The 15687-nt window shown below is 42.8% G+C and overlaps 1 protein-coding gene across 2 annotated transcripts in view; it reads left to right on the top strand.

The window, feature by feature from the left end:
• Positions 1–3110: 3110 nt before the first annotated feature.
• The window catches only part of TRPC3 (transient receptor potential cation channel subfamily C member 3), a gene marked incomplete at its 5' end in the record, with an annotated part of 44542 nt that continues 31965 nt past the window's right edge, over positions 3111–15687 (top strand). For both annotated transcript variants that reach the window (XM_084263316.1, XM_084263315.1), the window contains 2 exons: positions 3111–3334; positions 12296–13067. In XM_084263316.1, coding sequence (XP_084119442.1) covers positions 3111–3334; positions 12296–13067 — 996 coding nt within the window. The remainder of the gene's footprint in view (positions 3335–12295; positions 13068–15687) is intronic.

Genomic DNA, 15687 nt, shown 5'->3' with positions numbered 1-15687 from the left:
TAAATATGACACTTTGGAGCCTCAACCATACCAAGACAACACAGCAATAATTTTTAAAATTCTTGCTATCGGGTAAGGCAGTGATGGCTGAAGTTTAATCCGACAAAGATTCTCATATCCTTGTTCTGATACCAGGTTCTGGTAGCAGTCTGATGCTTCAAACTGCTTTAAATTTTCTATACATTATTTTATTATGACTGAAATGTATTTCCAATTGAAATGTGTATGGGAAACAAATATTAAGACTACAACCATACATACAAATTGCATTTAAGATTTGAAATGGATTCTGTTGCTGCCATCCTGGCTGTTTTTCACGTAGGATCTCCTTCAAGTAAACAAATGGGAAGATTTCTCCACTATTACTGTGCTGTGGAGTTCAAATGCAAGTGCTGGCCAAAACTGACCAGAAAGCAAGTAAAGCAGGAAAGGCAGGAAGAAGAAAAACACTTAATCTAAATGCACATTAGGAACTGCGTATTTCAGCTTGGTGGCTTTGTAGCAGTATGATAAGAAAGAGAAAAGGATTTGGTCAATTTTTCTCGCATTATCCTTTTCCTACAGGAAATGCTTACTTCCTGAAAAATTTGACTGGCCTTTCTTCTCTGACATAGGCAGAGAGGGAAATCAGAAGTCCATCATGGGGGGATATTGACTTTAACAAGGTTTTTTTGCCTGTCTTACATGGTATGCTCAGAAACAAACTACAGCAACAGTGTAAGTGGAAGTTGTATGGCATGAAATATATACTATAATATTATAATTATGTGGCGAGATGCATCATTTACCCCTTGAAATGGAGAGATGCATCATGAAGGGTTCTGCAAGGTTGACTTCCAAGTTGAGTATTATCAGTGACTTGAATAACTGAATAGATAGCAGTCATTACCTTTCATGACTGTAGAAATAGCAAACCAAGCTCTATTTAGACAATATTCAAATAATGAAAAACACAGCCCATAGAACACAAAATTCAAATTAGTGACGGAAAGCACGATACAAAAACCAAGAATGTGACTTTATTGAAACTAAGAATCAATATTAACCCCTCCTTTTATATATTGCTGAAAAGAAAATAAGCCTGGGCACATGGAAGCCTTGCTCTGAGCATACGTTTGGGAAGCAAGAGCACTTATCTACTTTCAGCTGTACTTTTATGTTTTGTTCTCAAGGGAAATTCTAGAGGCAATTGAAAGGCAATTCCTGTAGCCCACTGTAACAACTGAGGATTTTTTTTTAAAGGAATAAAATATGGGCAGTATAAGTCAAAGGACCCCTGCAAGCACACAAGTTTTGATGCACACATTATTGCATGGCTATGCTCTAAAACAAGTAGCACTGATACTGTATATATAATTAGATTAGACGCCAACCCTGTCCTAAATGAGTAACCTTAAGTACTTCAGAGTTACAGTAGCTACACATTATATTAGTTTCCTAGAGAGCAAAATTTCATCTACCTGATACATAATGCCACTGAAGCTCGATGGGTTTTAGCATATGACAAAGGACATAAAAAAACCCTTTTCCTAAGTAGTTCAACATACAAACTACCTAAACTGACAAAAAAACAAGCCCTAATTCTTTCTCCAAAGTTGTTGCAGAGTAAATATCTCCTGTAAAAACTAATTTGGCTTTTTTTGTCCTTCTTGAGTACGAATTTTGTACGTATAGAAAAGCAAAGCAGTGGCTGATGCTGAAAACAGCATACAGTAGGAGGTAATGAGCGTTTTATACCGATATTATTTAATGATGCTGGACAGTAAGATATTCTATCTAAGCACCCATATGGATTTTAGAACAATTTTTTTAAGTAATTGGAAAACTTAGATGAATTTCAATTACAGCAAGACTGGCATTCTTCAATAAGATTCATGCAAATTTATATGAATAGCCACATAATGCTTCAGAAAAGTTTAAAGAAAGAGGAAAATGGCATCTCAGCAGTACAGAGAAAAAGGAATAGCTTTATTGTGTATGTAAATTGGCACATGCAGTCTCTGTGTGCCTACTGTTCTGCATACCCAGTATACAAAACCACACATACTCTGCTTCGATTCTAATGGGGTTGCAATTTTGTTATAGAATAATGTTCCCTATGGCATCATGCACTGAAAGTCTTGTAAGAAAAGCAATAATACGTCTCCATGTAGCAGGAATCTTTGTGACTAATACCTACAGGGCATCCTCCCATTATGTTCTAGCTTGACACCACACAGAATTGAATCAGTCGCATCTTGGCCAGTGATGTCTGGAACACTTTAGAAGTCTTTTATCATCCATAAGCCAGTCAGGGGGTTCTTTTGACCTGCAAATTCTAACTTCCGACTGATTTCAGCGTAAGCCAGAGTGTTTATGGAAACAAAGGACTGAGCTTTATACAGGTGTGACCCGGCTGTGCACTGCTTTTGTGCTTGGGCCATCTTAGCTTCAACTGCCTTGCCGGTGGCAGCCTGCCGTCTCCCGCCGTTACTAGTCGAGAATCCGGCCCCGGGCTCCCTCGGAGCTCGTACCGTGACGGGGATCCTCGGGGGCTCCCTGCAGCACCGGCTACACTAGCACCTCAAGTCTGATCGTGCCTGAGGGAGGTTTTACCTCAGCGCCGACGGAGAACACTTACTTGTAAGGGCCCTGTGGCAACAGCGCCTCCCCCTCACGTTCCCGGCCCGGGCCGAGCCGGCTGTTGGGCGGGCTGAGGGGAGGGGAGGGTGGGGAGAGGCGTCCCCTCCTCTCCGGAGCGCCCGCTGCGGTAGGCGGCTGCTCCTCTCCGGCGTGGCTCGCCCCCTCCGCCTCAGTAACGATGCTGTCCTAGCGAGGGATGATGACAGGGAGAGAAGGGCAGAGCCGCCGCCGGGAGCCCTGTCTCTTGCTCGCCTCCCCGGCACTTCCCGGCTCCCGCTGTCGGGCTGCGCATCGCGCCGCCTTCCTCACAGGCGGCAGGAGGAGAGGGCGGAGGGGCGGTGGTGGTTTTATGGTGAGGGTTTTGTCCTCTCCAGGTGCTCTCTCCCCTGCCGGGCAGCGCTTTCCTCCTCCTGCCTCATTCGCCGCCGCGCACGCTGCCGGTCGAGGTCGGTCGGGAGCGGGAATCGCCGCCTGAGGGGACCCTGACCATGTCGAGCAAGAGCAGGAAGAGCAAGGAGCAGGGGAGAGTGACCTTCCCCCCGCAGCAGGAGGAGGAGGAGGAGGGTGCAGAGGAAGAAGAGCAGCAGCGCCGGCGCCGCGGCTGGAGAGGCGTCAATGGGGGGCCGGAGCCCCCTCCGCCGCCTCAAAGAGCCGTTAAAACCCTCCGGGAGCCCTACGGCTACTACCCGCCCCCCCCGTTTGCCAGCACCATGTAAGTCGGGCCCCGCGGGTGGGTTAATGGGGTGCCGGCCGGCAACTTTCCCGGAGGAGCCGCGGGGGACCGGCCGCCCGCCCGCCGTGTCCTCCGACAAGTTGCGGCGCTTGGCGACGGGAAGCGCCGCCGGTTGCGGGGCGCCCGGCTCCGTCCCGCCGACCCGGGCCCCGCGGCGGGAGCGCAGCCCGCCCGGCCTGGCAGCAAACGGGCGTGACCGGTCAAACAAGAGAGCGAGGGAGGGAGGGAGGGACGGGGCCGGTTTCCCGTGGCTGAGGTGCGGAGACTTTGGAGAAAGTGTCTTTGAGGCACAGTCCGGACGCTCTCTCTCCTCCCCAGCCCCTTGGCTTTGCTCCTACGGTGTAAGGCGGGGGCAGCACGTAGTCAGGCAGGGGTGCCGGGGCGTAAGAGATGTTCCCTGTCATCTCTGGTTTTGGCTTGTCTTTTTATCTTTTCTTCATGGCTACCAACGTAGCTACCGAAAAAAAGCCCCTAAATATTAGCTTGGCTGAGATTTAGGGAGCCCATCACACCCCTTTGTAGTAGCAGTGCTAAGGCATCTCTTATTTTGGTTTGGGTTTTTTTGGTTTTTAAATCTAGGCTGTGATAAAACCAGACTCCCCCCAGAAATCTAGGACACCTGTGCAGAAAAGCCTCGGTTCTTGAGATGCGCCTTCTCCTGTTTTGATGTTGTCTTTGGACATTTCAGTTTGTTGGCTTTTAAGTTGCAATCATATATACATGTGAATACCGGCCGTTATTAGGCTTAGCAAGAGAAAGAAATTCAGCTTCGCTAATAGGGATGTTAACTTTCTTTTCTCTGACTAGCAAAATGTAGGTTGTCCATGAATTATTAACTTATTCTTATAACATGGTGCAGTTTAGATAGACTTACCTCTGAGGATTACTTGGGTATTTTATGCTTTCAGGACAATATTCAGTTCTTAATTAAATATTGTAATGGCCAGATGACAAACACTTTATTTTGAGTTTGAAGATAACGTATTCAGCATTTATAGAAGGTTGCTTAATTAAAATCACCCTGGAGACAACTGTAAAGCACAGAAATAATTAAAAGCAGTGTGTAGAATGGGATAACCACAAATAAAAGTGATTTTTACCATCCCAGTGCAGAACTTCTTTACGAATACCCCATACTCGGCAATGCTGCCTTGAAGTGAAGCAGTCTTTCCCACATCTTTATCTGCCTGAAAGTCAGTTGTGCTTAAGGTGTTTGTCTAGGCTTCCTCTGTAGTTAATGGGGTGAGAGGGGAAACCGCAGTGGCTTCCAGCCTAGTCAGTTGTTACTTAAGGTATCTGTCTTTTTCTGTTCACTGTAAGAGCCTAGAGGATTAGCTTATACTCAAACACTTTAGTTTTAGACAGTTGAAGTTAGCTCAGGTCAATCTGTAAGCGGTAAGTCCTAAACTTCTGGATCCCTTTTATGTTAGTGTCCTCCTAGCACTCTTGGCACGTTCCTTTCTTTGAGGAACGGGTGGTAGACCACAAGGAAGTAAAACTGGAGTTCCGTTTGCACAGCTATAGGCATATGAGCCTGGAATGAGCTCCATCCGTTGGAATTGCTTCCCAGGATATGATTTTTGTGATCCTGTCCTGGGAGTCTACGACAGCAGTGATTGCGAGCCGTGGCCCAGTGGGCTGACAAAAGGGCTGCGATTAATCAATGTAATAGGAGTGTATTGAACTGACAGGGGCACACAGGCAGAAGACCTGCAACTGCTGTTTCCTCTGTGATGTGCCTGTGGGTCATCCTTGGCACAGGAGTGGGGTAGTAACGTTTAGTGTTCGGTGGCAATGCCTAAAATCGTAGCACATCTTAACTGACGATGAGCGTCCTTTTGCACACAGCGCGCCCAGACTGACACACGTGAGGCTTCAGTGTGCACAAAGTGAGTATGAGAATCCCTTGACTGGAAGAATTTGTGGTCTAAATATTTGGTACGGACAAGCAAGGGCAAAGAGGCAGGAGGATGGTCTTTGCTGGGTCTTCACTCTGGTAGCTGTAACCTGTGTAAGGTGCCTGTCAGCGTACAGATGGCTCCCTCCTGTGCCAAATATAGCTGGAAAAAGTAATTAACCTCAGATTCCCACTAAGGTTGCAGAGTGGATGTAATACTTGTTTCACAGGATACTATGTGTCCCAGTGGGGAAAATGTGGACAAAACCTGTAAATTAAATGTAGTAGGCGTTGGATGCCTGATTTCCTGAGCCTCTCTGGAAATCATGTCTTAGTTTTCTGAGTGGAGCAACAGAATACAAATAAAGGACTGAGTGTAAAAGGATCTTTACTTTTTTTTTTTTTGGTGGTGCAGTCCTGTTAACTTGATCATTTCCTGGTGATAGGTTTGCCTTTTTCTGTATGTGCATAGATGCGTTCCTGTCATCAAAATGTAGCCCTTTTTTCCCACAGGAATTCAGATGATTGGTATTTTCTGTTGAGGAGTTAGTGAAGAGTAATGGTAGGAAAAAAAGCTCTGCACGCTTTGTGGGGCGGGAGGGGAAGGAAAAAGCTAAGGGTATGTGCATCTCCTCCTGATATCTCATCGTGTTTTGTTTCTTTTTTTAACTGATTCTCTCCAGTTCAGAGCCAGAACTTCTGTGAGCTGACATGGGGGCATTTTGGATGATGGATTATGTCATTTCAGACCAGTGGGAGAGTATAGACCTGAGTCAGATCTTGCAGCTGGCCTGATTTATGTTCTGCTGTTCAGCTGAATTAGCCTCCCTCTTCTGGAAAGCCCAGGCAGTAGCTCACAGAAGGGAGGCGGAAGCTCTCTTATTTCATACTTTTTATATTCAGTGCAGGGATTCCCGAATTTTGTGGAACATGTGTAAGCTTCCATGCAAATGTGCATGAACATGAGTCTATTTTTTTACTGGTGAACGAATAAATTTACCAGCAGCCTCTTCTGGTACGTGGCTGTAGCAGAGCTTGGAGGGATGGATGGCAAAGCCTTCATCTGGGAGAGGCAGTGAGGCTGGGAGGTTGTTCCTCTAACACAGCCTGTGGCCTGCACAGAGCCAGAAGCTGCTGCCTCACAGTGGTTTGCTCCTGTGATGGTAACAAACCAAACATTTAAGATTGCTTAGTTTAAGAGATCTCAGGAGTCATGAGCTAAAATGCTGCTTGTATGTGTGTGTGCATGTCTGAGCGTTTACTTCTGGGAGCACAGCAAGAATCATAGAATGGTCTGGGTTGGAAGGGACCCCAAGGATCACAGATCCAACCCCCTGCCACAGGCAGGGCCACCATCCTCCAGGCATGATCTAGACAAGGTTGCCCAGGGCCCCATCCAACCTGGCCTTGAATACATCCAGGGATGGGGCATCCACCACCTCTATAATCATTACAATCCAATAATCATTCTGTAATTCTAAAACTCAGTGATTACTTCTGGCAGAACAAGAGGCACAATCCCATCTCCAACTTTGGTGGCGTTGGCTTTGAATGCACAAGTGCGTTCCTGTTTCTGTGCTGTACTCACCTGACTTGTCTATCCTCACTGGACTGTGTTTCCCTTTCAGGGCTAGAATAGAATCATCACTAATGCTGTACTCTAGTCTAGCAGTGGGGTAAATTGCCGATGCCAACTTTCATTGCATTTAATAGTTCGGGGAGAGGAACAGCCTGTTCTTCACTACAAATGTTAGAAAATTGCTCCACAGATCAGGGAGTGAAACCTGGTTCTCCAACTTCTTCCTCTTTTGTTGGATATTTTTAAATAACATCTACAGTTTACAGTGTTAGAAAAGAGAAACAAAATTATAACTCTTTTGACTGGCTGTTAATGGAATAATGAGCAGCAGGACATAAGGAATTCTCAGGTCAGCTCTCCCATGTTTCTGTCCTGCTTCTGAAAGTTTGACCGTGAGAGGAGATGGGTAGGCTAAGAGTAGAAATCCGCAATTGAAACAACTGCGATCTGCCACTGAAGCAATGGTAGAAGCAGAGGAACCATAATGCTTACTCCGTCTTTTGCAGTTGCGTTGCTCAGGTTTCTAGCCTTGTACGTAGGAGTAACTGCCCAGGCAACAATACAATTTACAAGGTCATAGTAAAGGTGATGCATATAAAACTCAAGAGACAAGTGGCCATTGCTTGTTTTGTGGAAATCTTTTTTTAAAAATTTTTTTTATTGCATGTGTGAAGGTCACCAAGCTGTGCCAGGGCAAGTTCAGATTAGGTGTTAGGAAAAAGTTCTTCATTGAAAGGGTTGTCAGGGCCTGGAACAGGCTGCCCAGGGAGGGGGTTGAGTCACCCATCCCTGGCTGTGTTTAAAAGACGGGTAGATGAGGTACTTAGGGATATGGTTTAGCATAGGATGGGAATGGTTGGGTTTGGTGATCCTAAAGGTCTTTTCCAACCTTGTGATTCTGTGGTTCTGTCGTGCATTTTAGATGAAAATATTTAAGGTAAACATAAATGTTATAATGTACAGTAGGGTTTTGTGTGTTATGATGCTATCTGGTATGTAATGAACCAGTTGGCTGTTCAGAGCAACTGAAGGCTAGTGATTAGGTGCAAGTCTTGAAAGGTGGTGCACTCCTTCAGGAGCTGTAGCCTCGCTAATGTGAGAGTTCTGCTGCAAGGCTGAAATGGAGGAGTCCTGCTTTGATATTGCTCAACAGGGGGCTGAGTTAGGGTCCTGCCACATCTTGGTTAATTGTCTTACAGTGAGTTACGTTTATTTACAGCTCTCACTGAAACTACTGAGAGTTTGCAAGGGAGGAAGCAATGAACTAGATTTAAGCTGGCAAATGGCCAATGCTGGCAGTATCGTTAGGAAATAAAACTTAGAGCCTGAGATCATCTTTGTTTTATACTGATGAGTGAATTGTTCTGAAGGTTGGTGTACAGTTTCTGAACTTCTTCATTCTTGCCAGTGAAGCTCTTTGGTTCCTTGAAGCAGCTGCTGAACTGGCACACGTGTAGCGCCCAAGGAACTGTCCTGATGTGGTGGAACTGGTGTACTTCAGCTAACACCATTGCGCGTCTCCAGCTCCATCCTTTTTCATTGTGCTGAGGAGCAAACAGAGGCATGAGGCCCTTGGCCATTTCTGTGCTGTGAAATCTCAAAAGTAGTCGTGGAAAAAAACGTGGGGGTTCAGCTGCTGTTGTGTGTCAGCAAACTGGGGCCTGAATTCTGTCCTCTCACCCTCCTGCTGCATACCACATAGTGTAGCTATGCAAGCTGTGTGCTAGGACTAGAGCTTATAACGTTGTGGTGCTATCTCTGCTGAAGAATTAACATAAAATAATCAGGCATTTTTCTTGCTTGGCCTTCTTGTGCATTTTCTGCCATGCATTCTAGTTTTATTTTTTTAAATTTTTGGTGTTCTTTCAAATATTTGGAACAGTTGGGAAGAAGAGCATCACAATTTCCATCTCTCTTGCCCTCTTTTAATGTAAGTTGTCAGCTCCTTACAGAGACAAGTTTGAGAAAATGAACTTTAAAGGCTTTAGGAAAGAGAACACAAATAATTAATGCACACTTAGTTCTATTTTAATCATATTTTAAGCCAGTCATGATATTTAGAGATGCAACTTTTTTGTTGTTTGCATTACTTAAGTTGGCAAATACAAAATATAACATGTGCTGAAAACAGTTAAATAGGTAAAAGTAACATTTCAAGTTTTTGTGCTTTGGGGGTAGCTCAAAAAATGTTAGCTGCAAGAACAGGAGAGCTGAAAGTAGAATAGGAAACTTTATACCTGATGCCTTGTGCATGCAGTACTTTGACTAAAAGCTGTGCTGGCTTCAAGGTCTTTGAATCTGCTGAGGGAAGAGGGGAAGAAGAGAGGAGGAAGCCATGGATCAACCTAACAGTCCGTAATGTGTGATGCTGTACAAGATTTTTTGGGTTTGTTTTTTTTTTTCAGGGGGTGTCTTGACAATATTTTAGTCATTGAAATACAAAGCAACTTTCATCTTTATTTGGAGAAGGTACCTCAGTCACTTCCAATACATAATTTCTGCCACAAGATTTACAGCTAATGATATCTTCCTTCTTGGGAAGATCTTCCAAAAGGTGTTGCATTAGAAAGATACGTCGCTCTTCACAGAAATCAGATGAGTCACCTCAGTCAAACAGTGGGGTTTGAAATAGATAAAACAGAAAGTAAGTGTCATAATTCAAAATATTCTGAAAAATTACACTGAGTATATAGGGGGAAGCGTATTGTTATGTGTTTCATTGAAGATAGATGAGATTGAAGGTAGCAGTTTAGAATCTTAAATCAAGAAGTCAGCATGAGCCAATCTATTCTCTGTCTTTTTTACTTTAATACACATAGCTTTTTTCTTTATAGCATTACAGTAAAAAACTCCATTTATGTAGCTGTAGCTTTTGATGTGGAGGAAGAATAGAAGCATAACATCACAGCAGACAGTAAGATCTTGTTTATAAGGTAACAGTGAGAAGATGATGCTTCTGATTTAGTTCTGATTTTGTTGGGAAATAAGGTAGTAGCATACTGGGGCTGGTGACATATGTACTCTGGGCTCAAATCTTTGTATACGAGTACTCCCAAATGTGAAATATGCTTGAGCTTTAAGACCTTAAATCAATTCTGTGTTTAACAGAGTCACAGATCCTCTCTGTTACATAGCTTTTTTTCATGGACTTAAAGTGTTACAGAAGCAGAGGGAAGGGAGGAAAGGATCTTGTCATGTTTGGCACAGCAGTTTTGCCACATATTTCAATAAATAAATACTAGTTAGGATTGCTCATACTGCAGTGTCACGCAGGAAATTTCTGGTAGCCCAGAAATACCCAACCACAGATGAAAATGTAAAAAGATCAAACGCTTCATCCCAGGAGAGACCTGCCCTTGGTCTCTCACTTGGTCTGCAATGGACCTGCCCATTTGTGTTAACGGAAATGATCAGAGCATGAACTAGCTTTTATGATATTTGTAGCTGTGATAAAATGATTAAGATTTTATGCTTTGCTGAATTTACTGCAAGTGATGCAGATAGCTGGAAGGCTAGGCATGTTCTTATAACCTCAATGGAATTAGTTATGCCTAATGAAAACTGTTAGGGTTGACATTGCCATGTATGGGGAAATCTGGGGGTGTGAAGAGGCACGTTTTGTGCCGTGGCAATGTAGCTAAGCTTGTTTCTGAGAGATCATACACACAGTAAAACCCCACCTGAGTTGAACGGGCTGTCACTCTGGTTGTGGATTTGAACCTGCAGCAATTCAGATGTGTAGTTTTTGAGTTTGCCCGTGCAGGTTTCACTGTGTTCACTTAAAGGTGTGGTCTTTGCACCTAATGTAGCATTTTTCCCTTGGTTCCTTTTTCCCTTTTGCAGACTGTCAGGGTTTGCCTAAAAAGGGCTGTTTAATATTTTGTTTCACCCTTGGCATTCATTACATGGACCCACATCTCTCCTAATGCACATTACCTGGCTTTTACACTGAAGGTAGAAGGATTAATTTCCTCTTCAGTTTTTCTGTCTGATCTTTTCCTCTTGTATCTGAGTTTTTCACCAAAATGAATGAAATAATTTTCACAATGCTTCTGTAAAAGGGGAGCCAACTGTTCTTTTTGTATATATATAGATGAAGAACAGAGAATTTAGGGACTAAATTTGAAATTTATAAGACCTGTTTGTCTCTATGAAGCATACATATAGTGTTATATGTATTCAAAGCACACGCTTCATTAACTCATATATTGTTTATCAGCTGCACTGGTGTCCCTGTGCCCATCAAATCAGCTCAAGTGATCTCCATCCCTTGAGCTAATGGATTAACTGATAGCAGCTGGAGGCTGTCTTGCTCAATATTGAGCTGGACTAGAAAGGAAAGGGAGATTGCTGATGGGTTTCACATTTATTTGCAGATGGTAGTGAAGGAAGGTATCCTGAGTACCTTTTTAGGCCTTTGGCCTCTGCTCTGACAGGCATAAATGCTTCTATTCTTCTCCCAGCTGTGACCACTTCAGTCTAATCCCATCTATTCTGTTTTTTCAGACCTCACCAGGCAGTTGCTTGCTGTTGTTTCCTCCAGCTAGGTAGCATCTGCTCCTCAACTTCTTGTTCTAGGTCAATTTTCTTCGCAACTCCTAGTCTCGCTTCTCTCAACCTCCTCTCTGCCCTTCTCTTTCTTACCTGGATAGATTCACCTCAGTATCTGATCTGTCCTCTCAGCCTGTTCCTGTTTGTTCCTCACTGTGCTCAGTCAGTATCTTCACTGATTCATAATTCCAGTTTCTGCATTTCCTGAATGACTTTGCTTGTCCTTTATTTTCTCTTAGCCCCCTTCACTTTTCTCCCTCTTTCTGCTTTTGCAACCAGTTTTTTGAGGGGAGTTCACAGCTTTCCTGGTTCTCACTTCCCTTTTTAAAATAACCTTGCTTTCCTACACACAGGTTTCCTCTTTACAGTGCAGCTTGCCATCACAATTTTTATTCAATAGCTCTTTGATTTTCCTTTTTTTGTTTTTGTTCTCACCTCTGCATTAGGTGAAATGCAATATGGTAAGTATGGTGATACGGTAATACATAATTATTGCCTGCCTTAAACCACAGGATCAGCTTGAATACCTGTGGTGGATAGTATTAATTACTATTGAATGTAGTATAGTAGATTTGAATGTAGTATAGTAGATAAGCTTTCATTTTATACCCATGATGAAGTGAATTGGGAGTGATGTCTTACATAAAGTAAAAAAAACCCCAAAAACGCAAGCAAAACCCACCAACAAACCACTCTTGACTGTGCTAACAAAAATGAAATGGCCTGTGGCATTGCATCTGTAAGTGCCTTCAGACTGCAGATAAGCAAGCACAAAGGTAGAGAGTTCACCATTAAAGGTACTTCTTATCAATAGATGGACAAAACAAGTCATGAATCTTGTAGCCACAGGAGAAATGAAAGCTACAAATAACCAGCACAGTGAAATTCTGTTACCTGTTTGTTTCCTCGTTAGGTACATTGAAGAAAGTCCATCTCTGAGGCGCATGACTGTGATGAGGGAAAAAGGGAGGCGACAGGCCATTAGAGGCCCAGCGTTCATGTTCAACAACAGGGGCACCAGCCTGACGGCTGAAGAAGAGCGCTTTCTAGACGCGGCAGAGTACGGGAACATACCTGTGGTGCGCAAAATGCTGGAGGAGTCAAAAACACTGAATGTCAACTGTGTTGACTACATGGGCCAAAACGCCTTACAGCTTGCTGTAGGGAATGAACATTTGGAAGTGACAGAACTTCTGTTAAAAAAAGAGAACTTGGCACGGATTGGAGATGCCCTGCTGCTCGCAATCAGCAAGGGCTACATTAGGATAGTGGAAGCAATTTTGAATCATCCTGGGTTTTCAGTAAACAAGCGACTGACCCTGAGCCCTTGTGAGCAGGAGCTCCAGGATGATGATTTTTATTCCTATGATGAAGACGGTACCCGCTTTTCTCCAGATATCACGCCCATAATTTTAGCTGCCCACTGCCAAAAATACGAAGTTGTGCACATGCTATTGATGAAAGGAGCAAGGATAGAAAGACCTCATGATTATTTCTGCAAATGTAATGACTGTACGGAGAAGCAAAAGCATGATTCTTTCAGTCACTCTAGGTCAAGAATAAATGCATACAAAGGACTGGCTAGTCCAGCTTACCTGTCCCTCTCCAGCGAAGATCCGGTACTCACTGCTCTAGAACTCAGCAATGAACTTGCCAAGTTGGCCAACATCGAAAAAGAATTTAAGGTAACAGTGTTTTGGTGCTTCTCTGTCTTTGCTATTGTTTTAAAGTTGCTGCTACTTTACAATGTCCTTAGATGCTTGAAATTACTTCCTGTGTCTGTAGTTTTTCAATTGCAAATGCTTTTGTGACATTATTGTCTCGCTTGTTCTTGATTTTGAGTTTTCAATACATAACCCTTTAAAAAGATGTTTTTAATGAAATGAAATTGCTTTTGCACCTACTGAGTACGGAGAAAATTGGAAAAAAGGACAGCATGTATTCTGATAACCTTGCAGCAGATGGAAAACAATTTTGGTTGCTGTAGCGGGCATGATTTGGTCTTAGTTATAGATGCGGAGTAGTGTAAGTGCAGAAAGCCAAAATGTTGTGAATTTGAGTATACTGCAGCACTGACAGCATTGACCTTATTCCCTCTTTTTTATTTGTACTAATTTTGAATGATGTCTCCAAATTGTTAAGAATACGTGAAGTATGTTTTTTGATGCACGTTTAGAAATGTCACTTGTTACAAACCATCTGTTAGCCTGATTACAGATGTTATGTCCTGTTACCGGTTTTTAAGCTCTATCTGGTTTACTATGTCAGTGCCCTGACTTTTCCATGTGTTTTAGTAACAACTTCGTTAACTGCTGCCCACTGCTTGTTCCTTTGTAAATTATTTTGCAGTTCTGTTGAATACCTTGAGAAGTACACCAACACCCACCTTCTCCCTTGCCCCCCGCCTCTTCCCCAACCAAACCCCACCAAAACATCAAACCCCAGTAGACTGCATGTAATAAGAAAAGCTCATCTTGGGGAATGACAGATTGTTCTCAGTGAGTAATGATATTAACAGCACTGTGTCTATTTTTAATAAAAAAATCTAATGGGCTTCGTCAGGGTTGGGTACTGCTTGTTTGTTTAATATCTTCATGAATGATCTGAGGGAGGCAAAAGATGCACTAACCTTCTCAAACAACAGCAAGGGTTGCTAATACTGTGGAGTACTTGGAAGAAATATACAACAACCTGGAAAAATAAAGGCAGAAATCAAGTGAACTTTACCAGAAGAGGAGGAAACTGTTTAGACTCCTAAGAAGGAGCAGCTCCAGCTGTAGCTGAGTGAGTTCAAATATAATTTAAAAATAAGGTTGCAGTGCTGAGAAGGATTCATGTATTATGCTGTGTGCTAGTAAAGCTTAAAAAATGAGCTTAAATCTTTCCTGTCCTTCCTTTGCTGAAGGGATGTCCACGTACCGTGCTGCATATTGTGTAATTCGGCAGCTGGACTGAGTGCTTCCTCAATGTATTTATTCAGCACTAAAGGAAAAATGTCAGATTTTTTTTTTTCCTCTGCTGAAAAAGTACTGACCTGGGAAAGCTCTTTATGAACATAAAATTGAAGAATTAGAGAATTTTATCACATGCAGAGAGCCTGTTGGGTTGTGTGCTTCACAGTTCTGCGCCTCATTTAGAGACCATTATAGAAGGTTAAACCTCTGATGTGTGTAACTCAGTGCTGTTCATCATTGATTCCTTTTCAAGTAGGCCAACAGCCCGAGAGCCGCTGAGTCTCCAGAATTGTGTGCCTGAGATGGAGATTTATGGTTTTTCAGAATAATCCTTTGGTGGTTGTAGATACAAATGTCTTCCTCCCCCTGCCCCCACATGCTTTTTTTTTTTCCTCTTGCAGTTTCTTAGAGAGATTTTTTTTTCCATGTTAGCACCTTAGAAACTCTACCATTCATCTTTTTCTTTGTGATACTCCATACGAATTTTAGGTGTCTACCTGTGTTCAGCAACAGTGGTGGGCTTAGGGACTCGCTTTAAGTCTAACACAACTCCCTAAGAACCCAAAATACAATTTCTGCCACTGTCAGCTAAATTAAAGCAAGCTATATCATGTTGTTTTAAGGGGAGGATATAGATAATTAGAACCAAATAGAAAAATTTCAGTAAAAATAGAAATACATGGGAAGCTCCCATGTAATAAATACCAATACCATGAATACAATCTTCACTAGAGAAAAAAAAAAGTTTGAAACTTTGGAGAGGATAAAGTGATGACTTTTGGTTAGACTTCTCAGTTCAAACTAGAACTTTAAAAAATACTTCAGTTTTTAAAATGTTAAATTGTCAGAGAATAAAATATACTGGTTTTCTTTCTTTTCTTAACTGCTTAGCCTCTATTCATTGATATTTTGGGATGCCTAAGAACCCAAGAAATCCTCTGTTTTCATGGATTTCAGTGGCTGTAGAAAGCACTTACACCTGGCAAGGTTAGCAGCTGTGTATAAGAGAATTCAGTTTTGCCACCTAGAGAAGAAATTGTTCCAAGCTCTTTGCAAGCATGGAAATTCAAGCTTCTCATCAACATCAAAGCATTCAAGTGAAATAATTATTCTCATTGATCTCACATCTGTCTCTTTTCCTTCTGATTCTTATGTGTCTCAGAGTAGTCTTTCTGTTTCTACCAGGTCTGGTAGGAGAATACCTTGTTTTCCTCTGGCATCAATGGTTGGCTCCCCTTCCTAGGCAGAAGGGGTACAGGAAGAGGGAGAGAGAGAAGGAGGGAGGAAAAAAGAACAGGCAAGGAATTTTGTAGCATCACTATTAAACCAAATCCAGGGGGAACTGTAGTTT

Source organism: Gallinula chloropus (assembly GCF_964237585.1).
Source record: "Gallinula chloropus genome assembly, chromosome: 4".
In the NCBI taxonomy this organism is placed as follows: Eukaryota; Metazoa; Chordata; class Aves; order Gruiformes; family Rallidae; genus Gallinula; species Gallinula chloropus.
This window is presented reverse-complemented; position numbering and strand designations above follow the sequence as displayed.